Source organism: Fringilla coelebs, assembly GCF_963513975.1.
Source record: "Fringilla coelebs genome assembly, chromosome: 1".
NCBI classification, from domain to species: domain Eukaryota; kingdom Metazoa; phylum Chordata; class Aves; order Passeriformes; family Fringillidae; genus Fringilla; species Fringilla coelebs.
The window spans coordinates 153,359,491-153,386,967 of record NC_140028.1 but is presented as its reverse complement, the minus strand read 5'-3'; the positions used below and the strand labels follow the sequence as shown (position 1 = coordinate 153,386,967).

Sequence of the window (27,477 nt, the reverse complement as noted above, 5' to 3'; positions counted from 1 at the left end):
CAAACACTGTAACTGCAGCTACAGCTGGTACCTCTGAGAAATCCTGCATATTCCTTACATAATTTCACATATTTTAGACAAATTCGTGTTTCTCATAGGATTACTATCCCAGTTTGAGAATCACTATTCTAAGGCAAGTATTTCAAAATTACAAGACCTTGGATAAGAGATGGAAATGCAGAGATAACTTCTATTGCTGTTACAAATTCTGCAACTATAATAACATGGAAATACTTAACATTAAGAAAAACCCAAGTTTATCTAGGTTTAGCCTTACTTTGGCAGTTCTGATACCTAAATGCTAGGACTACCTATATATGAATTTGGAAAATATCTGTTTGATCATACTCTAGATGCTAACTGAGTAAGTGATATTTAAAATGTGTTTGCTGAGCCCTAGATGGAAACAGAATTTTCTGTCCACAGTTTCTGTAGAGTGTTGCGTCTCCTACACTCTTCCCTATCCCATATTATCTCTATAGCACAGCTTATAGCTAGGACTTTGTGCACTTGTTGATTCCCTCATTAAAGACTTTGCCATAGAATAACCTCCTGCTGATTTATGAATTCAAGTCAAAGTCTTCAATCGACTTTAAATATGGCCAGATTCCTAACTCGTTTAAAAGAATGGTGTTCTACCCATATCAAGAAGGTAAGACAAATTATTTCTTCTGAGAGTAAAATCTAGTATATGGAACACTTTTTAAGAATGAGCTCATGATTTAGACCATCCACAATTCAGTTTCCTTTCTGTCTAGGAGGTGTTAACAGAACTTAATTGTTTCTTTTTTTTTCATTTGTTTTGGTTTTTGTTTGGTTATTTTTGTTTGTTTGTTGGTTTTTGTTTTGTTTTTTTGTTTTGTTTTTGTTTTCTTTGTTTCACATCTATCAACTGAAAAAACATCAAGAGGTAAAAGCCTTCCACATTTTATCAAGTACTTGCATAGTGACAAAGGCAACAGAATATTGATCTTTGTTGGGCTGATCCCCATCACCATGGTACAGACAAGAATGATAGCTTTATATCATGGCAGACATATAGCTACAAAACCCTTCATTCTATGGGAATTATTTGAGGAATAGAGTATGAGCTACCCAACACAGTCACAAGAACTTAAATGAGACAGGAAAAGAAATTCATCACAATGAGAGTTGGCAAAAAATGTAACAGACTGCCTGACAAGGCTGTGAAACCTCCATCCTTACAGATTTTCAAAACTCAACAAGGCTTGACAACCCTGTTTTTAGCAGAAGGTTGAACTAAGTAACTTCCAGTTTCCACCTATCTAAACTCTTCCCTGATTCCAATGAATAGATTCAGAAAACTTAGAAAAAACCTTTTCAGTGGGACATTAGGAAGAGCCAAGTGCTGGACTTTATTTAACAGAAACTGCAAAAAATGTCATCCATTCTTTTTTTACACAAATAATTTCTGTAAGTAATTCTTCCCACTGTATGTTCTATTATTCCACAAGTTCCACTTTTGACCAAATTTGAATTGGAAACGTAATACATGCCTTCAGCACACCCCTCTAATCTCTCATTTTCTCATTTTTTATCATTTTAATGCAAAGTTCCCAAACCAGTGTTTATCTACCCGTTATTTGTCCCTAGGCTATTATTCCCCTTATTAAAGACTTTCAGAAGCTAGAGCTTTTCTCTACCACTTTTCTATGCATGCTGATTCCCAGCTGTTCGCTCTTAGGAGCTTTGTCTAATCCATGCCAAAGCATTTCTGCCAAGAAGACTTTAGCTTGAAAGGTATTTCCATCATTTACTACAAGAATTATTTTCCTCCCCTGATACAATCTACAAATTTTTCACAGCATACCTTCATTGGTCTCTTCAGCGCTTCCTGAATGTCCACGCGCTTCCGCATAATGGTCTGGTCTAGTTTGCGCTCAAAGGCCAAGAGATCCATGTAGGCCTGCGACTCAGGAACCAGCTCCCGGATCTGAGAAGGAAGCAAGGAACACCTAAACACTGGGAGCACAAATCTGCCATGCTCCAGAACAGCAACACTGACACATTCCCAGCCCTTAGACAGGCATGCCTAGAGGAGCTCTCCCTGGGACAGCGGCTCCCAGACAGTGGGGCAGGTCCCAGTGGCGTGGGACAAGCAAAGATTGAAGAGCAGGAGCACAGAACTGAGGCCAAGGCATTCTGGAAGCCCCCACCTGAACCCACAGAGCCTGAATCATGGCTGTTTTCTTCCAGTGAGGCTTAGCTACCAGCAGCCAGGGAGACTACTGTCGGCAATCCAAAGTACAGTGAATTTGTCCTGCTCAAAACTAGAAAAGTGCCTCATCTCCCAAACTAAAGGGAGAGGGGGGTGGAGTGTGTTCATGTTGGTGTTTCAAAAACAAGTGTCACCCATTGTAAGTAAAAACTGCCAGGTAGGATGCCTTTGTCAGCACATCTATCTTCCTGGCTGAGGTGAAATTGACCTTCATGTCAAAGTTCCAAGATGACCAGCCATCAGGTGTCAACTTATGATCCTGCCAACTTTTATTGGTATTTTAATACATTAGTTAACTACGTTAGTTCTATTGACAAACCCCCTTTTTATTTCCTCTTTTACAAGGAAGTTAGCAGAGGAGAGGTTATGAAGTAGCTTGGAAGTACGACCTAATGAACTGAGCTTAGAAATGGGTAAGTACACCCTTAAATGAAAATGTTGGCTCTTAATTTGGAATAACTTATGCAGGAAAACCATAAAAAGGTACTGTACGTAACTAAAATAGATCTACTAGACAACCCTTTCTATTTTCTACAATATTCACTCTAGCTTTCACTTATTTAACTAAAATATTTAACTGTTATAATATTTCCATAGGAATTAAAAGTGAGTTGGTATTCAGGTTTTGCTTTAGAAACAGAATTAGTTACAGTTAAAATTACAGTTTATATCTGGTGTCAGGCACAAACACCTATATGAGAGACACCAGGCATGCACCTGTTCCCTGTGTGCTGCAAGGACATGAGAACTATTGCAGGAGGTCACCCAACAGCTGGCTCTCCTAGTATTGTGTCTCTGACAAGGTTTCAAAGTTCCTGCCTTTCAGTATCCCCAACAGTCCAAAGCAGAGCGTTCTGGAACCTCACCAGTCAATATGGGACGAAGAACCTCCTTTTGCTCACTTGGAACCTGCCATGAGTGAGTTTCATTTGATGCTATTTCCCTGCATTGCTGGAGCAGCAGTGGGAAGGCATTCCCTGGGCACCTTTGCTATATGTTTTACAGGTTTTTGCCATCCCTTTCTTAATCATTTTGTTTTCCAGCCTGAAGACAAACAATTTCTCCCTGCTGTATTTAGACAGACTAAGGTTATTAAATACATGTCTCTTTCGACTGACTCTTTTTGTTTTGAGATGGTAGAATACCTGCTCTACTTGCAGCAAGACTAAAACTTTGGAAAAGCAGAAACCACAGATACTTTGGAAAAGTAGAAACCAGAGCAAAAACTCTGTTCAGCTTTAGCCAAACCATTACAGTTTTAATTGCTTATATGCTTTCTCAAAATGTTAGTAACAGCAGCATAACAAAAGAAACATGAGCATGAAGAGCAAGCATTACCCTGGAAACATCAAGGAATTGACAGACAGCTTGCAGAGCAAGGGCAGCAAGGCACTGAGTGCAAATCTTTGGACATAACAAAACACCCCAATGTTTTTTTTCCCGTTCTGCACAGATGAAAAGATTCCTCAGTGCCTTGCCTGAAGAAATTAATGATGGTGTGTTACAGTCAATTAAAAATTCTGGACCGAGAAAGTAGTTTCAGACTTTTAATGCCAACTTCCATCAGAGTCACTTTGTGAACTCCCAGGGCACACGGTGAAGCATGGCCTACAGATACAGATCCTTAGGATAAAGCCTATGCAGCACAGGTGATACAACCTTTCCAGCTGGTTCAAAGGGTACTAAACCGAGGATCCAATCAAATTTCTAGGAAGTTTGTAGAAACAGCAGAAACCTTCAATAAATAATTTCATTCCACACTTTTACATCTTTTATCACATGGAAGCGAAAGGGTTATTTCCTATTCCATTCCTTTAACCAAATTGGATGCTAAATATTACAAGATGTTTAAAAGCACAAACACTTTAAAATTAGCCAAAGACAAAACTGCATCTAATTCCTTGAACTGCGAATGGCCTCAGGTTGGGAGAGCATTTGAGAGAATAATTTTACTTGCTGTGTTTGTATTCTTCTCTAGGGATGTGTTATGGTCACAGCAAAGACAGGATTTGGGCAAGATCAAAGGCTTATTCAGGACAGTTTTGCCAGCTCTCAGTCTTTTGCTTTCTCACCCAGCTACTGGAATAATCTTTTGGACACATGATAGTGCCTATGTGATAATGATCTATGCAGCCTGCCTAGTCCCTTCCCTTGCATGGTTTGCCCTAACAGAAAAGTTCATAGCTCCATGCAGGTCTACACTCTTCTACTAAAATTCTAACTATAAATGCAAAAAGAGTGTTTCAATACTTAAATTCTCCATTCTGGCCTTTATGTAGTCGAAGAAACTCCAGAAAGCACCTAGTAGAACCGGCATGTTGTCAGTCAAGGTTTTGAACATATGTAGTTATACTATATCTTAGAATTCCATGGATAACTGGAAGAGATTACTATTAACCCTAAGATGGTGTCCTTCTTGAGGCTGCAGATATCTTTCTATTATGAAAATTCAAACATTTTAAGCTTTTAAAGATTAGTAAAAAGCAATTGTTACTAAATTATGCATTTTTATCCTTGATTTCCACAAGGATTTTTACCAGAGGCGACAAGAAAATGGCCAACTTGCAAGTGGGGGCAATGAGGACAGTGTGGAAGGAATGACATGATGGGAGACAGTGTGGGGGCCCTACCACACCTGCCTGAAAACAGATGTGCAAGGCCTCTGAGACAGAATCAGAGACCAAGGAACAGCTGCAACACTACAAATTCTGGGATACAAACATCATCTTTGGATAGCTTCTATGTCTGTCACAGTACGACAGCTGGAAGGCAACAACAGCAGTCAGCAGGCTGGGGAAAGCAATGAGGAAGCCTTCTGCAAGAAGATGAGCGGCAGAAGGAAAGCTAAAGAAAAACCCAGGTCTGGGTCCGGTTCTGCTGCTCACGTTGAAAGCCACAGAGAAGGCTCCACGTTGTCTCTGGCTCTGCTGCTCCTGGCTGAGTCCTGCCCTCAGGCCTCCCAGAGCCCCGAGCCCAGGGCAGCCAGGGCAGCAGGGCTGGGCAGAGGGACCCTGACAGGCTGCACAAACAGGACAGCACTTCAGCACGGTGAAGCTCAGCACGGGAAAAGCTCTGCTCCTGGGATGGAACCACACCGGGCACGGGGACAGGTGGGCATCGGTGGGTAGAAAACAGGTTGGCAGGAGAGGACTTGGGGGCCCTGAGGAACAGACAGCAAGTGCAGAAGGAGTCTGAGGGGTAAGGCAGCCACAGCAAAGATCAGCTGCAAAAGGGGCTGCACAGCACAGGTTTTGCCATCAAGCCCAGCAAAGAGGCTCTTCCTTGCTACTCCACGCTGGTGAAACTGGATCTGGACTGGTGGGCTCAGGACCACAAAGATGTGACACCCTGGAGCAAGGCCTGCAGCAGACACTGGGGGCTGGAGCACAGACCTGCCAGGAGAAGCTGCAAGAGCTTCTCCAGCCTGGACAAGAAAAGGGAAAAGGAGATTGCCTGGGACAGTGCAATGGCCATGTGGGCTGGTGAAGCACAGACAGGGCCAGCCTCCCCTTGGAGGTGCATGAGATTACGGTGAGAGGCAACAGAAATTCACTGCAGCATGGGCAATTCACTCCCCATAAGAGACTGGTTTATTAAAAAAAAACCTCTGACAAAGGAAGCAAAACACATTTTGGTATTAAAACCTTGGAACAGGCTGCCACGAAATGCTCTGGAGTGTCCATCCTTTGCTTGAGGTTTTCAGAACCCATCTGGACAAGGTCCTGAGCAAGCTGATGTAATTTGAACCTGTTTTATACAACTGCTGGCCAGCAAATCTTTCACAGGTCCTATTGTTGTGCACCTCCAAGATCCCAGAAAAAACACAGTAAATAAAATTGGATCTATTTCAGGCAGGAACAACTGGAGCTGCATTCTTCACTGCCTAAGCAGGACAAACAAAACAGTTTCAGCAATCTTGATTTTTTTTTTTAAATCACTAATAAATAGAGATTTGGCAGCATCTTGAGAATTAGGCTTCCTGAGAATTTCTGTCTTTGAGACAGGTAACAAAATCCAAAACCTCTTATTCCCCCAAGTCTGACAAGCTCAATTTGATCCTTAGCCTTTTTTACTACCTACGGCAGATGCACATAACCCATACATTTCACCTTGCTGAGAACCAGAATTTTTATCTTAAGTGGCAGTGACTGAAGTCTGACTTGTCAGCTACTGGACAGTTTCCCTGCTCTTAGAGAAACTTTATAGACTATAGCTTATTGACAAAAGTGTCTCTACCACCAAGGCTTCTATGGTCAAAGAAAGACAGCTAAGGGCTGACACTCCTCATAAATCATAACTGTGCCACCCTACGACCCCTAAGACAGAGTGGCTTGAGGAGGATTTCTGACTGACTACCACAGGGCTGGTAACACAGTCCAGTAAAATGGCAAAGGCAATCCATGTTCTTGGTCCTCCTCTCTTAGGACCTAGCAAGCCACTGCTGTTGCTAGGGCCCCTCAGAGGCATCCTTCAGGCTGAACAAGGCCAGTTGTCTCAGTCTTTCCTCATGTGCTGATCCAGTCATTCAATCAACCTGACAATCATCCACTGACCTGAGTCCAGTTTGCCAATGTTTTTCTTGAATTCAGGATCCTAAAACTAGACACAGTGCTCCAGCACTGAGCTAATGAGTATGGAGCAAAGAAGGGTAATCAAGTCCCTCAATCTCTTGGCTGTTCTCCTGGCCACAGAGCTCTGGACGCTGTTAGTCATCTTTGCTGACAAGATACACCTCCTGCTCACACTCAGCTCACTGTCCACCAGTGCCTCCAGGGCCTTTCCAGCAGTGCTGCTTCTCATCCAGGTAGCCCTCCTCTTTCTCAAGGAAGAACATTTGACTTAGTTGACTTTAATACAGTTCTTGTTAGTTCATTCCTCCAGCGTGTCCACAAGCATATCAACTTGTTTCCCCACACAGAGATTGGTGTCATCTGTAGATTTTATAAGCAGGCATGGCACTGCCTCCTCCAGTGGCAAGGATGCTGGACTGAAAAGCTGCTATGACACATCTCTGCAGCACTCTGATGTCAGTATCTTCATGGCCAACAGCAACCATTAGCCACCTTCTCAGCCTCATCATCCGCCCACATGGCTGTCAGCCCGTTTCAACCAAAATGTCCCAACCTGAATACAAGACTATTATGTATGAGAGAGTGGCCTTGAAAGGACATTGGCCAGTTCTCTCAGCTCCCTCACATGTAGCCTGTTGGATATCATGGAGTTGCAGAGGTCAAGTTTCCTCAACTAATCCCTGGCCCTATCCCTGTCCACTGTCGCCTGTTCCTCTTGGATGTGTTCACTGATCACAGGGCATGGGAGGTATCACTAGTACAGACTGAACAAAGAAGGTTTTGAGTGCTTCAGACTTATTGTTTCTGTCATCATTGGATCACCCAGCCCACTCAGCACGGAACACACATTTTCCTTGGTCAGCCTTTATTACTAGTGCAATAGTAGAAGCTTTTCTTGTCCTTGATGTCCCTTGAAGATCCCAACTACAGCTGAGCTTTGACTTTGCTGATACCATTCCCTGCAATGCCCAGGCAATGGTTCTAAACTCCTCCTTTGTAGCCTGTCCCTGCTACACTTCTCGTACATTGCCTTTTGATGTTGGGACCACCACTGTGATGACCCTATTCTGGGCTCCTCATAGATCTGCTCATTTTCCTGCATTTAAAACAGGCTGCTCTTAAAGGTCCTTTAAGACCTCCCAGCTTTCTTGAGCCACTTTGCCCCTCAGAGCTGCTTCTCAAGGAATCACACCTACCAGTCCCCTGAATAAGGCAAACTCTGCTTGTCTAAAGTCCAGGGTTTGTACTTGACTACTCTCCTTCCTCATCCCTGGCAAGATCTTTAATTTCTTTATTTCACAGTTGCTATATCCAAGGCTACCACTGATTATCACACCCCTAACCTCTTCTTTCCTACATGAAAGAATGGCAGATCCAGGTGCTCCTCACCTCTGGTTGGCTCAGATGGAGAAAGAGGTGGACAACAGCCATGCAGAGACCAACCCACAGCAGGACAGCTATTATGGCATGGGATCTGTGCAGAGAATTCCATGTAGTGGTCAGTGAACAGCAGCAGCAAAAATTGACTAAATATATTTGTGTAAAGGAAAATGAAGTAGAGAAGATGAAAAGGAGAGGAAGGTGTACAGAACCCTGTAAGCATAGCTAGACAAGAAGTCCTCAGGAATTTGGGGCTGAGTGAGAAGAACAGCAGCCAATACTAAGAGGCAAGCACGCCACTGAAGGCAGGGCAGTTTGTTGTTTCAAAGTTGCACTCCACTCTGCAAGTTAAACAAGGAAAAGCAGAGATGAGCACGGCTATGGAGCCAGAATGGTTTTCAGCTGAGATTCTTGCATCAGAATGAGTAGGCAAGGAAGCCAAAAAAAACAGAATGGTGGACCACATTCACATCTCCCTGGGAATAGATGTAATGACTCAATACTAAGAGAAAATAAGACTGACCAGAAGTAATGAGGAGGCAAGGCCTGGAGAAAGAGGCACAATCTGAGGTGCAGTCACATGTCCCTGCACACAGTTTGTAGTCTGAGGTCGAAATTGAGGCACAACTGCGAAACCTGGGTCACAAGGGTAACGTCAGCTCCAGAGACTTTGGAACCCAGCCATGAATGAAGATGCCTGTGAACTTCTCCAAAACTGAATGCGGGTTTCAGTGACAGCCAAGTATGAACAAGGGAAAGATCCAGAAGTGAGGAAAATAGGGCAGGAAAGAGCCTGCTGGACAGAACCAGAGTCAATGTTAAATACAGTATAAAAAATGGTAAGCCTTGTTGTGCTACAGTATGTCAATGTGAGCATAACCAAAGTCCTTATGTTCATTAAAATTGCATTTTAGATAAAAGATATGCAGTCAATACAATCACCTTGCATTTAAGTAAAGCATCTGACATACAGTCATAAAGGGAACAAGACTGAAAAATGGGAGTTGGAGCAAGACCTGGCATAGGAAAAAAGTGTTCTTGTACAAAAAAGGAGAAGTATGCTAAGAAAACTTAGTAATGATAAATTTGCATGTCACTGTCATTGCAAGGAAGAGGCTAGTTCAGAGAATGTAAAGAAGCTCAGAACTATACAATGGAGATGGGATGATATACAGCATTACGATGCATAGGATCGTGCCTCAGAGTCTAAATCCTGCTCTAATATGGGAATTCATCTGTTGCATAAGACAGAAAGCAGAAATACTTGTATTAGCCAATCACAGAATGACCAGAGGCTGTATCAATGTGGAAAGGCCAATTAAAAAAAAAAAAAAAACAAAAAACAAAACAACCAAAAAAAGTACAGCAATTCCAATTTGTAGTGCTATTTCCAATAGAGCTAAAAATGCAGGAGCAGCATTCAAGCATGGTGAATATTTGCCATCTGTAATACTAGGTATAGTTCTGGTTTCTTGAGAGGTAGATTTAAAAAGGTTTGAAAGACATTAATTTAACCGGGATCAGGGAAAACAAATTACTAAGAGGATTTCAAGAGGGGAACCTCTCTAACTTGGCAAACTAAAAGTACTTCCCTTGCCAAGCCTAGCAAAACAAAAAAAAACCCAAGCTGCCAGATCAAAAGTATGTCTCAGGTAAGGAACCTAACTAGTCTTGAAGTGGCAGTTGTGTCATGGCTTCCAAGATAGAGGGAACCAGACTGGAAGTGCCAGGATGTCCCATGCAGTTCCAAATCTTCCTATGTGCAAAGTTTGCTGGGTTGAATTTTTCATACAATTATATTCCTGCAAAATGAAATCCTTCTCAAATAGTTGACCTGGAATGGCTCAGTGATCCTACCCAACCAGCACAATGCTCCAGGACTATGGCACAGGCTTGACCAGAGAACCTGGAAATCCAACAAGAGGTTACCTGTGCCAACTGCTGAGTCATTATCATAGCAAGGAACAGTGAGAACCCACCTCCTTTCCCCCTAATACACAAGATCATTTTCAAGAGTCAAATGTATTTAATGTCTTCCCCTCTCCCCTTCAAAGTTCCCAGAAAACATAAGCAAGAGTCTGCAAAAAATCTCTGGGTAACAGATGCTGACTGGCTGGAAAACATTCCAGAGGTAGTTCCAGAAAGCCGGAAGTTTCCCCCATGTTTCATATGCATTCCACAGCCACCAGTGCACATCTTCCACTTGACAGGACAATGATGTGCACAGCATTTCTTCATCCCACAGATGGTGTAAGGGATTTCTGACACACTAACTGCAGCCTAACAGGGTACTTTAACTCAGACAGAGGTCACATCATTGACACCACTACTGCAGCTGCACTCATAAAAATCCCACTGCAGAAGAGACTTCTAGCAAATGCCTTATTATTCCATCAGTTAAAGCTAGTGGCTGGCAGCAACAAAGATACTGAAAAGCAAGAATATTTGGTGACAGTATGGTTCTGAAAGCATCTGTAGAGATTTCTGACACATCTATGCAAGGCTCTACCTATTAAAGAATTATTACGGACTTAGTAAACAGTCAGTGATCCTCTGCTGGCAAAAAAGTTTGATTACCGCTTACACTTTTTAATCTTGTAAAGGCAATATGCAAAATAATAACCAAAAAAAAAAAAAAGCCACTCCAACAACCAACCAACCCAAAACAAAACTAAAAGCATTTTGAAATGGACATATATTTCCAGCAACAGCCTCACTATACAGGATGTATCATTGTCTGTGAAAACAGTTTGTGTGGGACAGACAAAACTGACAGTACAAGAAACTTAGCTTTCATTATAGAAAAGGTATAGACCACCAGCAGAGCAGGAATGAGGCTTCAACATAATTACCAGGGAGGCTGCAAGTGGTTCAAAGGTCTGGGTTTAATGGCAGCTTAGTCCTTTCAAGACAGCAACATGAGATAACTAATGGCCTACATATGAAAGGCTCTGCTTTCAGAAAGTGGCAGGAATAACAAGAGAAAAAGTGATAGCATAACACTAGGAGTACAGAAGTGGGCTCACCTGTTTGGATGGCTGGTAGTAGGCACTTGTGAAATGCCACAGAAGTGACTTTGGAGACTGCCAGCAAGTTTGGGCTCACTTTAGCAGTGGAGCTTGAAAACTTAAAAAGGATATGGAGGAAAAGGACACACCTGTCCAAGGGATTCTGAGCCCAGAAAAAGCACCAGAAGTCAAAGCAACTTAGATTAGGATGTGACAAGGGTATGTATTTTGAAGCCTTTAGGGACCAAGCAGTTTCTTGTGAACTGTACTGAGGAGGGTAAAGAAAAAGAAAAGTATCGGAATAATGAGAGAGGAGAGCAGAGAGAAATCCCAATGTTTAGAAAGGAAGTAGAAGATGTAAGCACAGAGGATCAAACATAGACAGACACCAAAAGCCAGAGGTATCCCCAGGGATAAGAGAATTAGTAACTCTCCAGACAATACCGACCCCTCGGACTCTGTTGTTTACCCAGGTTCACTTCAGCCCTATGGTGACACAACCATAAAAATGATAACCTGGCAGCTCTACTGGGCCAGAGAGCTGAGTCTGAGCCCACCCCTGAGGCACAGGCACACTCTGGACCAGGCTCTGGACGGAGCCCCGAGGGCCGCGCTGGCGCCCGGCAGCCCACGCCGCGGAGCCTCCAGCAAGCGGCAGTGCTGGCTCGGCTAACCCAGGCGTGAGGCCGCGCAGGCCGGGCTGCGCCGCGCTCCCAGCCCCCAGCCCAGCCCAGCCTGCCTCTCCACTTTCACACACTGCCTACTTACTTTTTAATTAGATTTTTAAACAAAAAGTGAAAGAATTTTCTAAAATTCCTCTAATTACACTGAGATGCTGAACTGATTGTGAAGGGAATAGGAAATGAAAGCGACTCACCCTCTGAGGGAGAATTTTGTCAGCCATCTTCCTCCTCTTGGCACTGTACATTTTTTAAAGAAAAAAACACGTTACCATGGTGACAGATCTAGGAGTAACGAGGCCACCTGCTAAATTATCCTGACATCTCCACATGCTGGTGCACAGCTGTGCATGCATCAGCAAAAGGGTCTCACCCATGCCCAGGACCTTGTACCCCTTCTCTCAGCAGCCTGGGGAGGCAGTTAGGTAAGAACAAATCAGGGCTGTCTGTTATGCATCCTGGAAAGAAGTCTGTAAGTTCTTTGATCACAGCATCTTCTGTGGTGCAGGGCGGCAACATATGCAAGTGCATGTGCACACAGTGCTTCTAGGTACAGGCAGGCGTGCAAAGGACAGCCTCGCGTGTGGCGTGCACAGACACACCTATGCGTGTGCACATCCGAGTGGCTGAGAGCCTGCAAATGGCACGTTAACTGTTCACACAGACAACACGCATTTATTCAATCATGCCCAAAATTAAGTGCTGAAGAACACACATATATATGTGTATATTTCATATGATGTATGAAAGTACACACATATGCACACCCTTCCTTCATATGGACATACACGCTTGTTTAACATATTTACATGAGTGAAGGATAAAGGTGGAGGACCTTATATTTCCACATTTCTTCATCTTTATGAACACAGATGTGGGAAGATGTACGTGTGCCTGCAGTGTGTATACACACTGCGTCCATACCCATACATAGGCACATTTCTATAGCTATGCTTTTAAAAACACACTTGTACTTGTGTACATAAACACAAATCTGTATGCACCTGAGAAATGCTGCTGTCTTCAGATTCTAAGAACTGTTCATGCCCACCAAACCTGTCACCCAGCTTTCCCTTACAGGGGCCAAGAGGGAATTCAGGTCCCATTCTTCATCTCTTTAACTTGTAAGGCCTTTATCTTAAGCAGGAGATTAATCACTCCGTCTGTGACAGACAAATGGGAGAAAGCAAACCACCTGCTGCCACTCGGCCATGTCACAAGGACACCTCTCCATTTCACACTAGAACTCTGTCATCAGCCGTGTCCACATAAAAGCTGTTTCCACGCACATTAGTGTGGCATGTTCTCTTCCTACGTTGGTTAAAAATGAGCCAGGGCTGAAATCCTAGCTTCTTAAGGCTCTTCCCCATGCCCACAGAAGCCAAGGCTGAGGAACTCTTTGTGCCTGGAGGTACAGCGGGCAGAAAATTCAGTTACACCCAACTTAATAGGTGAACAATGTCCCTTTTAAAAGTGTAGGAATAATGCGAATGGAATGTCATATGGCATGAAACTCCAACACCTTCCACTGCTCACAAAATGAAATCTGCACTGAAACACTTCACAGAATCTGGAAGTAAAGGCTGAGCAAGCCCCAGCCTCCCAAAGGGATTGGGATATGCACATACCTGCAACAACCCCATAGGCTTGCAAATAAAAAGCAAGAAAAAAACAAAGCAACTTCCCCAAACAATTTGGATCTCAACAGGTTCTTCAATAATCTCTTACAGAAATGAGATTTTTGTCTCCACCAAACCTGCCAAGAAAGGACAAGGGCAACGTTCTTGGCCCATGCTAGAAAACATGGAACTCATTTTACCCCTAGAATTGGACCCAAGGTGCCAGAAAAGTGTGCCTGAAAAACACATAATGGGAAACCACAGGGAGGTGGGAATGAAAGAAGGGAAAATATTCAACACATTATCTGAAGGGAAGGCATGGCAGAAGAAACAGAGAAACTGTCTGAGTACCCAGGCAGCACTGGCGTGAACTGGGCTCAAGACAGTAGAGATCACTGCTCGGTCTCAAACTAGAGACACTGAAGTTAAGAACAGGGGAGGGGAACTTTTTTCAAGGCCTCCAAGAGGCACAAGCACTGCTTGTGATCACATGCTGTTCAATTGTAATGTATTAATACTCTCAAGATCAGTGTCCTTTCCAGATGCATCCCAGACACAAGCATTCCCAAATCTGGCTTGCTGATCCAAGGTATACAACCTGGACAGAGCAGGGCTCCCGAAGAACTGAGCTTAGAGAGTTATGTTTCACTTACAGCTGGATTCCCTGACACCACCAGAACACTGCCCAAAGCTGTATATACATCTAAAATGATTTTGCAAAAGGTAGCCCACACTGATGACTGCACCCTATGTGTGTGTGGATCACACTCAACACTGATGAGGTCTAATGTGCTGCAAAAAGAAAGTAGTTAAACTATTAAGAGAGAATGCATTCAGCAATGTACAAGGTGGGCATATTTAAAAAAAAAAGTTCCACACAGAAATCCCTCTAATTTTATGAAATTACTTCCACTGTATATTTATTTACTTTATACGTAAAAACACTTGGGACAACTGCTTCTTCTGAGTGACCATAGTACAAGCATCCACATGACAAACCAAAGTTTTTTCCACTCGTGTCATTTACAAACTATTAGGTTAGCCAGTCAGAAATCAGAGCAACTATACAGAACAGGCAACAAATAATACAGTAATTGTACTATATTAGAAGAGAACTGTTCATTAATTCTAAAGGCTAAACATACTCGACAAATTTATGGCCTGACAAACTTGCAAAGTAAAAGCAGAATAACTACAAAACCAGACATTATTAAAGGTTAGTTTGTTCAAGACCATTCGCAAACAAAAAAGCAAAATTTACTAATGTTTTTCCTGCTTAAAAAACTGTCAGTAGATAGATCTTCTGTCTCATTTTATCTTAGAAGTCTTATCTACTGCTAAACAGGTGCCATCTTTGCTTCCTCAGATTGTCCTCCTGTGTTTTCTTTCCAGAACACTCACCTCCTAGCTCGGTTCTGAGTGGCTTGCTGCTGCTGCTGCACCTGCTGCTGCACCTGCTGCTGCTGCACCTGTTGTGGTGCAGTGCGTTTTCTTGTTGTTTCCATCACAGTCTGGGGCATCCCAGGTCGCACTGAGGGGCTTCCGACGTATGGGGGGCCTGGAGGACCCATGGGAGCCCCCTGATGGGGCATTCGAGCTCCCGATGGCATCCCAGGGCGCTGGAGGAAAAGCGAAACAGAAAGAAAAGCTAGTTTGGTTCCTCTTTCTGCAGCTGCCAAGACATTTGTACATCATGCGACACAGGCCCAAAGAGACTCCCCATTTTGACCACCCTGATGAGCACTAAGCAGCAATACAAAGCACGCGAGCTCTGTGACTGATGTATCCTGGATATCATGAAGAGGTATTCACGGACAAAGTAGACAGGAAACAAGGAGGCAAAATACTAGGCTTAGGAAAACACTCAGTGGTCAGTAGCATATCCAGACCAGGTTACAGCTGAAAGCTCTACCTTCAGCCCGAAGGGAACACCCCATGGCAGCGACACGCAGTCCACAGCGGTGCAGCTCACGTGCTGCTCCGAGCTGCGAGCACACTCCCGCTGCATGCGCTGCACTGCCGAGCAGGCAGCTCTCATCAGCCAGCAGACAGACACCAGCACAGGCAAAGCACCAGGATAAACATTTTCCATTGAGAGCCTTCTACTTCGCCTACACCAGAGAGCAGTGTAAGTTCATAATGCAACACGAATCCTTTACAAAAAAGGTCATGTCTCCGATCAAGCCTTTAAAATAAAAAAATAAAAAAAAAAAGAAATGGATGTGGTAGTTTGTCAGCAGCCCCTGTAGGCATTCTAAAGCCCTGGCATTTATGCTATCTTCTGCATGCTCTTGAGAGACGCTGGGTCAAATCACAAGCTTAATGCTGCACAAGACACACAGTAAATCCAATTCTGAATTCTAAAAGCTTATAGCCATCAAGGAAAACCACCAGTAAAATAATGACTGCCTGTAAACTGCAATTCAAAACAGAGAGATGAGCTTAGTCTCATACTGAGAATTATCAATATGTATATGTCTACATATGCAAAAACACAGACACACACACTCTCTAGGCATTTGAACCAGGATGAAAATAAGAATAACCATAAAGCAAAAGTCCTCTGAAAACCAAGTCCCTCTACAAAGTCTTTTAAGGAAACCAAGAGGGAATGGCATCCATTATGGATAAACAATTGGTTAAACTATAGAAATTAGGCAAAAGTGATCGGTTCTGAAAACAAAAGAAAGGCACATGTAAATATCTACTGGGACATCTCCTTTTCAGCATATTTAAAGCAACCTGGGGAAAAAAGGAACCAAAAAAAGCCAGGAAAAACCAAGAAGTGAAGGAGTTTGTTAGCAATGCTAAGTTATTTATGCTGACAAGGATGAAGGCCAGCTTCAAGAACTGCAGAAGGACTTTATGAGACAGAATGAATGCTTAAAAAGAGGATGCAAATGTAGTTCAATGCATATTGAACTTAATTAAAGAAAGAACAATCCAAGAATCACAGATAAAGCAATGGGCCCTAAGCTGATTGCTTAGGGTCCAGCAAGAACCTTGTTTAAACAGACACTTCCAGAAAATATTGGTGCACTGGTTACTAGAGGTCCAAAAAAATCATAAAGAAAAGAAATAAGAGTGGAAGGAAAGGAGGATATCAGTGTGCCATGGCCATGGTGTGTCCACAAATAAAGGTCTGTGTGCAGCTCTGGCTTCTGCAGCTCAGTGATAGCAGAGCAGAGCTGAAACAAGGACAATGAATGGCACAGAAATTCTTAGCATATGGAACTACATCCAGGGAAGTAAAGGTAAATACATTGTGACTTTTCATCTGGAAAGAGGTGATCCAAGGTGATCTAAAGGGGCATTTGCCAGAGCTCTGCAGAATCACGCGTGGCCTGGTGAGGACAGTCAGGTATTGAGTGTTCACTGCCCCTGCCAGAATAGCAAACCCTGGCCATCAGCAGAGGGGTCAGGCTCACAGACCACTGGAGAGGTGAGTTTGTCATACTGTGGATATTAGCCTGTGGAACCCTCTTCCAAAAGGGTGCAAACAACATGGAACACATACTTGGTTCCATAGCTGCAGACTGCAAAAGCACTTGGGAGAAATACACTACTGGACCCCAAAGTGAGATATGTGCACCCCTGAGGGTATGCAAGCCAGTCTGCTGGGGGTGGGAAGAAGATATTTAATGCACAGTCAACATATATAATTATTTTTAAAAGTTTGTATCATCTTTATCTCATAATTTCTATGCTTTCTAAATATTTATATAAGTATTATAATAAAACATAATTCTAAAAATAATTTGGACCTGCATCTCCAAATTAACCATCCAAATCCACTATAGCTCTCAAAGCTTCAGCTCAGTGCCCTCCCTGATCACCACAAGTCTGAGATATTCCTCTTGCTTGCATCTATAAAGGAAACTGGAGAAAGGAGAGGAATAGGTGATCAGCAAAGAACCAATATGGGCTATAACTGGTACAGACAGAGCAGCAAGGCAGGAGGTAGGAGAGTCACCAGCACAGGAATCCAAGCAGGTGAATTCAGCACGTGTCGATGTAAGAAAGCAATGGCAGGTGCGGCCATGGAGAGAGCAGCAGGCAGCAGACAGACCACGCTGCAGCTTTGTGCAAAGCTCCAAATGCCTTCCACCATGAGCCTGAAGCCCCAAGAACAGCTGGAAGAGAACAGTGCTCTCTGTTCCCGTGTATGCGCCCCAACCCTCTGACCCAGGCAGAGTCAGCAGACAGAAATGGCCCAGAAAATGCTTCTCTCTTGAGCCTGCATTTAAGATCTGTCATCTGTCAAGCCACACATTGTGGCCTCCTTCCAGCAAAGGGCAGACCCCTGGGCCAGCTGCTGCCTGTCAGTCAGCTGGGGACATCTGACAGTCATTCAGAAGAGCCCGGATCCTGAGCACAGCCATCTCACGGAGGCTGACTGGCTACATGGATAAAACTGAAGGCCCACTTCGGTGCTACTCTAAAGGACAACTTAGGGCTTGAAGAACGAGGTCAGCAAGCCAAATCTACTCTCAGTCTTGGTCTTACATTTTTGAACTTCCTTCAGTTTCCTTTGTTAAGTACTAAAAGAGAGAAACAGAGAAAGGACAAACATGAGAAAAGAGAGGTAGCTCTAGCAGAAGAATATTCAATCTCATCCATTGACTGCCTCATTCCTCCACCTGTTCTCATATTCCTACCTCTGAAATCACTCACAGATAAAATATTATTCACTATTCGACTGTGCAACTGTCTTCCTGCTGCAAGCCCACCAGACTTCCAAGATACAGAAATATTTTATTTATTTAAACTTTGATAAAAGAAGAACGTACAAGCAGTATCTCACCGTACCTAAAAGCTTATTTTGCTCTCAAACGCATGTGCGATACAAGAGAGGGATGGACAACGCTTCAAATTTTTCACAATAGTGACATTAAAAAAGAAAAGTCTTCATACTAAAGAGTATTCCAACACCATTATGGGTTTTGAAAGAGATCTTGAAGGTGCATCTATCTACAGGTTAGGATCTGTCTCTCCCCCTCTTTCTCAGCAGGATGGAATCTATCTTAAACAAGAAGCATTCATAGGAAACACTGCACTGACACATCCTCCTTCCTGGAAAATCATCTACCTGAGACCCCCACCCCTAACCCATCTCTGTTTGTACCCATAGTCCTATCTCCTTTTTACCTCCATTGATTCCACATGTATGTATTAATCTGAACGAACACCTCACGGTGGGCAAACGGAGGGCAAAACCACTACTGGCCATAGGAAATGAGGAAGACCACAGCCTGTCCCCAGCTGAAAAGACCACTCTCACAGCTCTGAGAAGGTGAAGGAGAAACAGAGCAGGACAGCATCAAGGCAAAGACACAAAGGCACACAACCAATACTTCATGCAGGTATACCAGTCCCCAAGAGTTCTGCTGACTGCCTGTGTACACGTGCACAGCCCACCACTGCTCTGGCTACAGCTGTTCAAATCTGAGGATGCTGTCAGTACAGCAGAACACCACACCCCTGACACCTGCTGCCATAGCCCTTCACTGCCATCCACTGACCAGTTTCCTAAGCTGTGTTTGGCTTGTCTGCTGTCTTCCTTGCCTGAACCTCCTGTCACATCAGAGCTCTGCCTCTGTCCTCTTTGTCATCCTTAAGTGAACTTCTGTCTGACAGCAGTAACGAGACAACATTAGAGCAGTGCTTTTCTATTTCTACTGCGGAGTCTTTTCTCAGGGGATACACATCACAGCAGTCAAAACACAGAAGCAGAAAAAAGGAGTCCTGTCTGGACATACCAGTAAGAGGAAAATAACATGGAGAACTGACAGGTGAAAGTAAAACAAAGTGTCAAGAAAAGTAAAGCAAGAACACCCACAAGAGTCCTCAGAAAGACTGAACAGAGAGCCAGGAGTTGCTGCATTGCAGCTGAGTGCTGAGCTGCACCTACAGCAATCTCCTGTCCTGACAGACTCCATCCACCTCAGCACCACACAAACGGCTCTTATGGCTGGCTCATGGGGAACAGCCACCAGCTTCTTGTTAACAGAGACACTGACAGATTCTGAGAATAACCACCACCACCACCAAGTATACAAATAGCATGCTTCTTAATTTAAAAGGAGCCTCCAAGAAAAATGGAGAGAGACTGTTTACAAGGGCCTAGAGTGACAGAACAAGACAGAAGGGCTTCATACTGACAGACAATAGGTTTAGATTAGAAGAAAATTCTTTACTTATGAGGGTCACGAGGCCCAGGTTGTGGCTGCCTCATCCCTGGAAGTGTTCAAAGCCAGGCTGTATGGAGCTTGGAGCAATCTGGTCTAGCGGAAGTTGTCCCTGCCCATGGCAGAGGGGTGATCTTTAAGGTCCCTTCTAATCTAAATCATTCTATGATTTCTATAGGGCATAAACATAAGCAAGAGAAGATATCTGATGCTGTCTGGAAGTAAGAATGAGAAACTAGAAGTACATGGAACCCTTAAGAAATTTAGACTAGATTGATACTGTGTGATGGCAACAAGTTTCTGACTGCAAAAATGGTTTCCCAACTGGATGTGTTGCTTCAAAATGGGCTCTTAGAAGTACAACAAATAAAACTGGTACAAGGCTTCTCTCCTCTTTAAAAATATAGATGTTACTTCATGAGTTCCCCTTTTTAATGTCTATGAATCTTTTAGAGGCTTAGTAAGCTGAAACATCAGTATCACAATTCTTGCTTCCTGCCATATTCATCTTCCTCCATTTCCCAAAAGCTCTCGGTCTGTAAGTCCAAGTGTTCCAGGTACCACACACTTTAATATAATATTTACAACAATCCAGAAGTCTTTAACTAGGAAAACATCCCATTCACAGAACTGTGAATTGGAACATGGGGTTAAGTTCAGTTCTATTTCATGCATGTCTGTTCACAGTTCAGAATAATCTGCCACCAAGTTCAAGTGGTGCACTTGGATGCAACCAAAAGAAAAAACCCAAGAAAGTCTTTGGAATTGAAACAAATAAACCTTACAGACCAGCTTTGAGTTCCACCACTCATCTCTTCATACCACTGCTGTGACCTAATGTATAGAAGGGATTTTGTGCGAAGAACTACCAGAATACGCCTCTTGAAAAGTATGGCTTTGTGAGGGAGAGGAACAACAGACCTCTGCAGCACCATGACTAGCTTGGAGAGAGAAGAAGCTGGTCAAGAGCTTGCTGTCTCTTCCCTCACAATAATCAAACAACAGTTGGCAGGATCAGATAATTCCTTATGCAAGATAAGCTGAAAAAATTTCTGACACAAAACACTGACTGCTAGAAGCTTAGAAGGGGTTCAGGAAGATAGCATTAGACTAACACCCATAAATAAAATCCACAGAGAGGCACTAGAGAGAGGGCAGCTTTGGGTCAGAAAGCTCCCAAGCTCCAAATCAGAGTATTTGTATGAATGATCTCTAAGGTTTTGCCTTGTTCCTGCACTTCCATGCTGCCTTCCACTGCCCCAATTCTACATGAGATACTGAACTAAATGATCAGCGGACTATTTTCATAGTCCTACAGTATTTTTTTTTAAGAAAGAGAAGAGCAATTCAAACACCTCACAGATCCACTGTATCCATACACTTACATTCATCAGCAAATCCAAGTTTTCTCAAGCAGAAACTCAAATTTGTTTAACAAGCCCATATTGCACAAAATCACATTGATCTCAATTAAAGCCTTGACTGGCATTAATGATTTTATTTTCTTCATTATGCATCAACCTTTCTCTATTTGACAGTCTGAAATCAGTCCGTGGCTAGAAAAGGACAAACCTTCAATCTCTACCAGCAGCTTGCTCATATAGTTGAATGCTGTACAAGGTTTTCACTCTAGCTGTCCCCTGTAACTACCTTCCCAATCAAATTCCTTGCCGTAAGGTTTCTTGATTTCTCCAGGCTGCCCTACTCGCCCCAAACACCTCCTTGTTGACCACAACAGAGAACATGCACACAGCAAACCAGTGCCTCCATTCCAGGCCCCGTTCCCTGAGGATGCCCTTGCAGAGAGAAGCATGCAGGGAGCTCTGTGGTAGAAAGTGGAACAAACTGTCCAAAACAAACAGTTCATGAAGCTCTTGTCTAGCCATTCCAGTGTTAGCTGGCTTATGCTCTGACAATACAGTATCTAAACCCATGACAAAAGAAAAATTAGTAGGATACTTTTCATTAGCAAGGTTCTACTTTTTTCAAACTTGCCCATACTCTCTGTACCTCACTATTTCCAGCAGTGATCTCTACAACCCTGTGACTGAGTGGGAGAAACAGTCACATTTATTCACTTAAAACTAAAACAGAAAACTAAACACATAAACTAAAAACACCATTCAGTTTTGGGAAAATATCTTTAGTTTTTCCCATCCTAATAATACCTCCATAATTTTTATAATATACTGAAATATGAGTCCTTGAGGTCATGCCGTTCTTCCTCCTCTCAAAGAAGTACTACCAGTATCTCCATCATCTTTGACAGATGTTTACTTCTTTAACCAGTACCCAAGAGCCTCCAATGACAGAGATTTTACAATTAACATAATCAGTCTCTATACTTAGAGATTATAAATAAAACAAAAAATACCCCTATTCCCTCACTGATGAAGCCTTCAGAGGTGTCCCACTACTACTGCTCTCTGAGTTTCCAGTATTTTGGCTTTTTAGTCATACAGATTCAAAACCAGAAAAACATTATTGTAAGTATATGCCACGGATTTACAATTGCTTCTGTGTTATTCCCTGCCCCACTTTCCAATCAGGCTAACAGTTTATGTGATTTCTTATTTGTTAGACACTAGGCAGCTCACAGCACATCCAAGCCTTTCTCCTGAATAGTGACATTTCATTTAAACCCACCATGTATCAGGAAATGCAAAACTCATATATGAAATTCATTGCTTACTCCTTTTTCCAAATCACTGATAAATCTGTTATAGATCCTCCATAACCATCAGACCTGTTGTTTAGTCTGTTCTAACACTGACAAGTTATTTATCATATACATTAAATATTTGTTTACATGCTGGCATGCTCTGACACTCTTCATTCACTGTTGTAAATGCCATTTAATGCGAGAGAGTTTATGTATTCACCATAAAATCCTAAGACCAAAGAAGTAGATAGCCAAACAAAAAGAGGACTTAGGAAAAGGAAAGCAGTCACATCAGCAATACACAGGTTTGTATGAATCTCAGAGTGGAACTAATATTAAACTGTAGAGATTAGCAGGAACTATGAAATAACCTATTAGCAGAAAATAAATATGGATAAGGACTTATATTGCCACAGAGAGCTTCCTAAGCATAGCAGAGAGGACAAAGACCAAGATCACTGTGGGAAAAAGAAGGTGATTTGAACTGACAGCAAGTACATTGTAAATACAGCTATGACTCCAGAGTTAAGAAAGGCACATAGACCTTTATAGGGTATCTGGTGGATAAAAGGCAAGAAGATTGGCTTTGGAAGGAAGATAAAGTGGGAACAGGAAAAGGACACAGCAGCAGATGGAAAAGGTCAGAACAAGGGGAGAAGAAAATGAACCTCTCAGCAGGTTCTTGTGTGCAGATGACACAGCCAAGGTCACCAGCACAAGGCACCAAGCAAGGGTTCCTGCAATCCAGTCACAAGAGCACAGATGTCTGGACAAGAGTTTTGACAAGACCAGCACCACAGACCTTCTCAAGACTAAACAGGCAGATACCTGTTTGAGTAAGAAAAAGACAAAAGAGAAAGAAACAAAGAAAAAAGTAAGGGAGGGAGACACAGGCAGGAACCATTTAAGGGATCCAGCCAGCAATGAGGCCTATGGTAGGGACTGGAGGATACAGGGAACTGAGGAAAGTAATGACCTGCAGCAGGAGTAGTAACTTGTTCAACACAATGTAAGGCAACAGCTGGACACCTAGAGAAATGTCATAAAGACTGCCTGAAATGTACTACTTGAGAGCAGAAAATGCATTGATAAAAAGATAATAAATATAAATGTGGTGATTAAAACCATATTTGTCCATACAAATGCTAGAAAAACAGAGGAACAACAACAACAAAGGACTGAGTACAGCATGAAGCCTTTGGGGGGGGGAAAGAAATTCTTCCCACAAAAATGATGTGCAAGACACTGATAAATCTGAACAAGAGTAAAAGCATAGTAAAAATAAATAAAGAGATTTAACCTTTCTAAAAGCCCAACTGCTAACCAGAGGTGTAACAAACTATCAAGGTCTCACAAAGGAGACAATGAAGCGTCCCACTTGAGAGTTTTAACCTTTGAAAGACTTCACCTTTCAAGGGGATCCCTTCTGCCTGGGACAAATGAGGAAGAAGACATCATCTAAGCTGGCAATATGGAAAAGCACAAAAGCAGGATCAGGTGCACAAGAGCAAAGGGCAAAGTGACCTTAGCCAAGGAACATATGTTTCCAGAAAGATCAAGTGAACCCAAGAGCTAAGTGCCCATAGGAAATACTACAGAACTATCCTGTTAATTTAAGTGTCAACAAAGAGAAAAATATTTCTCAGAACATTCTACCTCTGTCTGCTTCTCCCCATTTTTTGAGGGGGGAGAGAAAATAATTTTCAATAACCAAATTAAATACTGTTATCATAGAATTAAAAAATTAGGCATTTGAAGAAGAGATTGGTCCCTGAAATTAGAGCAGAATCTGACTCCAAGAAATTCCACTAAAGTCTGCTATGAACTTGATTTTTCAATAAATTAATTCAGGTTGACACACTTTGGGTAGTAATAAAACAGAGGAGCCAGCACTAGGCAAACTCAAGGTAATGGCTGGCATGGCACATTCTCTTATTTGGCAGCATACAGGGCCTGGAGAGAGAAAATGAAGTTATAGCTTTCTTTCATCTTTTTAAAGTAATGGAAGAGTTACTATCCCAACCCACGTTTTGATCAAAATGAACCTGCAATGAGGAAAAAACTAAAGGAAAGAACAAACCAGGCACCAAAGCAGAACTAAAGGAGATAATAATGAAGGAGAGGGTGATACAAGAGGTGTTCAGGCACCAAGACAACAACCAAGAAGCCCCAGCCTCGGCAAAAAGAAGCAGGAATATATATATACAGATATTCCAGGCTAATGCATATATTCAAGTAAGATGCCATTAGCAACAAAACTCCCAGGGTAGAAAAGGCAGACTTTCCTGGCATCCAAATAAGTAATGGAAATGAGTTCTGCTATATTCATTCCAGTATAAATTAAAAATTTCCCAGGCTTAAGAGCCCTGCATGCTGCTTTCACAAGAAGGCCAGCTAGATGTGGAATAAGCAAATTCAGATAACTATTTTTGCCACTCTTCTTGATACCAAAGGAAGAGCACTGGTGTGCAAATGCCAAGGGAAACTTTAGAAAAAGGCAAAATCATCCCATCTGCCACCCTCCCAACTTGCTTCTGGTTCTGCTCAGATACAGCCATCACAATCCAGAGCACCCTGCCAAACCCACATGTCCACAACTAAACCACTGCTACAACCTGCACACCTGGTCTGCGTCACCCCCGAGCAGCTGCCAACCTCCTTCAGCCTGCTCCTGTTCACTGGCACCAAACCACCTCTTCACAGCTCCCACCACTGCAGAAGGCCACCTCAGAGTCCCTGGCCCTGCCGGACCCACCATATCCAGGATCTAAAGGACACACACAAGATCCTACACATCTGGAGTAAGCCTGAATCATGGTGACAACTAAATAGTCTGCCTTGAGACCCACAGGTTTCTATGACCTCTGTACAAGAGCCCCCACCTGATGTCTTCAAAAAGGTGTCACAGGAGGTGCCAGGATCCTCAAGAAAGAGGCACTCGGGAATATAAGCATCCAAATAATATCACATTCCTTCGGGCTCTTTAACAGCCTTCTTTCTGTTCAATGTGTATCAATGCTAGAAATCCAAATGTTATAAATGGTGACTGCTCTCAGACACTAGAGTCATTTAAAGAACGTTTCCAATGGCAGCAAAACAGGGTGAGCATTTCCCCTTAAATGGAGATCGAAGACCTGATTCTTAAACAAAAGCTGGAACATTTTTAAAGACCTGAAGGATTGCTTTAATTAAGCATGGCACCCTGAAATTCTCTCGTGGGTGAGTTTCCATAGACTGCTACAGACCTGCAGAGCTAATCTCTTCAAGCCCCTGAAAGTCACCTGTTAAGTAGCCAGAGGATACAAACGAGCCAAGACTGGAGACAAGAACCAGAAGCAGCACCCCAAGGCTTCATCAGGCTCTCATCAGAATTGTTTTCCAAAACACAAGTTTGATTACAGAACAAAGTGTCCTACAAGCCCATATGGGTTAGATCCAGTGCAGATTCTGCACCATGATCAGGCTGAAAAGCATGCTATTCACCATTCATGGAGAATCACAGCAAAAAGCACAGCACACATCCCCCCAGACACAAGCCTGTATTAACAATGAATCAGTGCACAGGCTGGGGGTTCTACAGACCCCAGTGTTCTCCTGGTGAGGCAGCTACCAGCGCCCCAGGAGCACACTGCAGGAGCCGATCCAGCCCAGCACAGAACCTCCAGTTTCCACTCATCCCTCTATTCAGAGCCAGCCAGCTCACTAACTTTCCCGACTCACCACCCCATGGACCAGAAACTCAAAAAGTTTGCTTTTCGTAGCTTTGCGAGCCCCTCCTGTAACTTCATCTGTAGCCATCAGGGTCTGCTCAGCCTCTCTCACTCTCTCTCTTCCTCTTTCTTTCCCTTTTCTGCCTTTTTCTCCAACTCTCCCCTCTGAGTCCTGCTGGGCTCTCACACTTCTAATAGCACGGAGTGGGGAGGGGGCCCCTTCAGGGCCTTCCTGACGGCCCACTCGCGCTCAGCCTCAGCTGCTGCATTCCTCCACTGATAAGCCAGAAATAGTTTGTGCTGCCGGGCTCTGTCTGTTTACTCTGCAGGGACAGAAAATCCAGCTTTTTAAACCTCTCTGTCCAAACAGCAGAGATAAGCAGGAGGCAAATTGAAAAACACGTCTCAGTTTTCCCTGGTATGCTGCAGCCTCTCCTCCTCTGCATCAGGGATGGGAAATTCTGGGACAAGGGGAAGGGGGAGGGGGCAACTTCAGCAGTGACATAGAGCTCAGCACCTCGCAGAGATGTTTACCCATTAGAAAATGCAGCAGGCCAGCAGCGGTTTTCCCTTGCTCCCACTGCTCCTCCCGCACTGCATTTCCAGGCCCTTTCCCCAGGGACCTGGCAGGCAGCACACAGAAACATTCGCTGGCAGCATTTCCAGCATGAGAGACGATGAGAGCTAACCCCTCTGGACAAGAGAGAAGCAGCGGGAGGCCTGAGCTGGGAACAGGGAGGGACAACATGTGGAAGCGAGGGGAAAGAAAGCGTGTGAGATCAGCAGAGGAAGGGGGTGGGGGGCAGCATGGTGGCACAGCTCCCACGGCTTGCTTCCAACCCCCACTCCCACCACCCCTCCCCAGTGACCACGCTCGGGATGCTCTGCTACCACTGTGATGGACCCTCCAGAGACCCCAAGCTGACTGACAGACACAGATAAATTATTAACACCACAGCTGCTGTTAAGACATCAGCAGTTCACTGCTTGCTGCACAAAGCCCTGCACGACAGCGTGTGACATCCCAGGACACTGCTGGGAAGGTGAAGCCCAAGGGGGAAGGGAGATGAGAGCAGCAGCCCAGCCCCTCGGCGGCGCTGGCAGCACAGCCGCCATTCCACGAGCAGAGCGCGGCTGCTCCATGATGGCCGAGCCCGCCATGAGGGCCCGGGGCACCGATCTGCTTCCTGGCAGCTCACAAGGGCCCATCTTCCCTGCTCTCCCTTAACACAGCAATAGGCGAGATGTTGCCAGGTTACAAGAGGGGTTTATTCTATTCCTCTGCTTGAAATTCTTGTCTAGGGGCTGTGAATTTTCTGGGAGGACTGCAAACAACAGGATCAGACCAGAAACAAAATTATTCTGCCCTCATACAATAATAAAAACACGCACAGAAAAGACACTGCATTGACTAGCAGTC

At 43.6% G+C, this 27,477-nt stretch overlaps 1 protein-coding gene across 9 annotated transcripts in view; it reads right to left on the bottom strand.

Annotated features, from left to right (window-relative positions):
- The window catches only part of SMARCD3 (SWI/SNF related BAF chromatin remodeling complex subunit D3), a 75,872-nt gene that overhangs the window by 26,240 nt on the left and 22,155 nt on the right, over positions 1–27,477 (bottom strand). For 2 of the 9 annotated variants that reach the window (XM_084203962.1, XM_084203968.1), the window contains exons 1-4: positions 26,068–26,247; positions 14,899–15,116; positions 12,076–12,118; positions 1,832–1,954 (exon numbers count right to left, since the gene is read on the bottom strand). In XM_084203962.1, coding sequence (XP_084060088.1) covers positions 1,832–1,954; positions 12,076–12,118; positions 14,899–15,116; positions 26,068–26,145 — 462 coding nt within the window. In that variant the 5' untranslated portion in view covers positions 26,146–26,247. Of the gene's footprint in view, positions 1–1,831; positions 1,955–12,075; positions 12,119–14,898; positions 15,117–15,409; positions 16,006–18,645; positions 18,688–25,229; positions 25,343–26,067; positions 26,248–27,477 lie in introns of those variants that run through there. The other 7 variants (XM_084203960.1, XM_084203964.1, XM_084203966.1 and 4 more) reach the window with 5 other exon arrangements.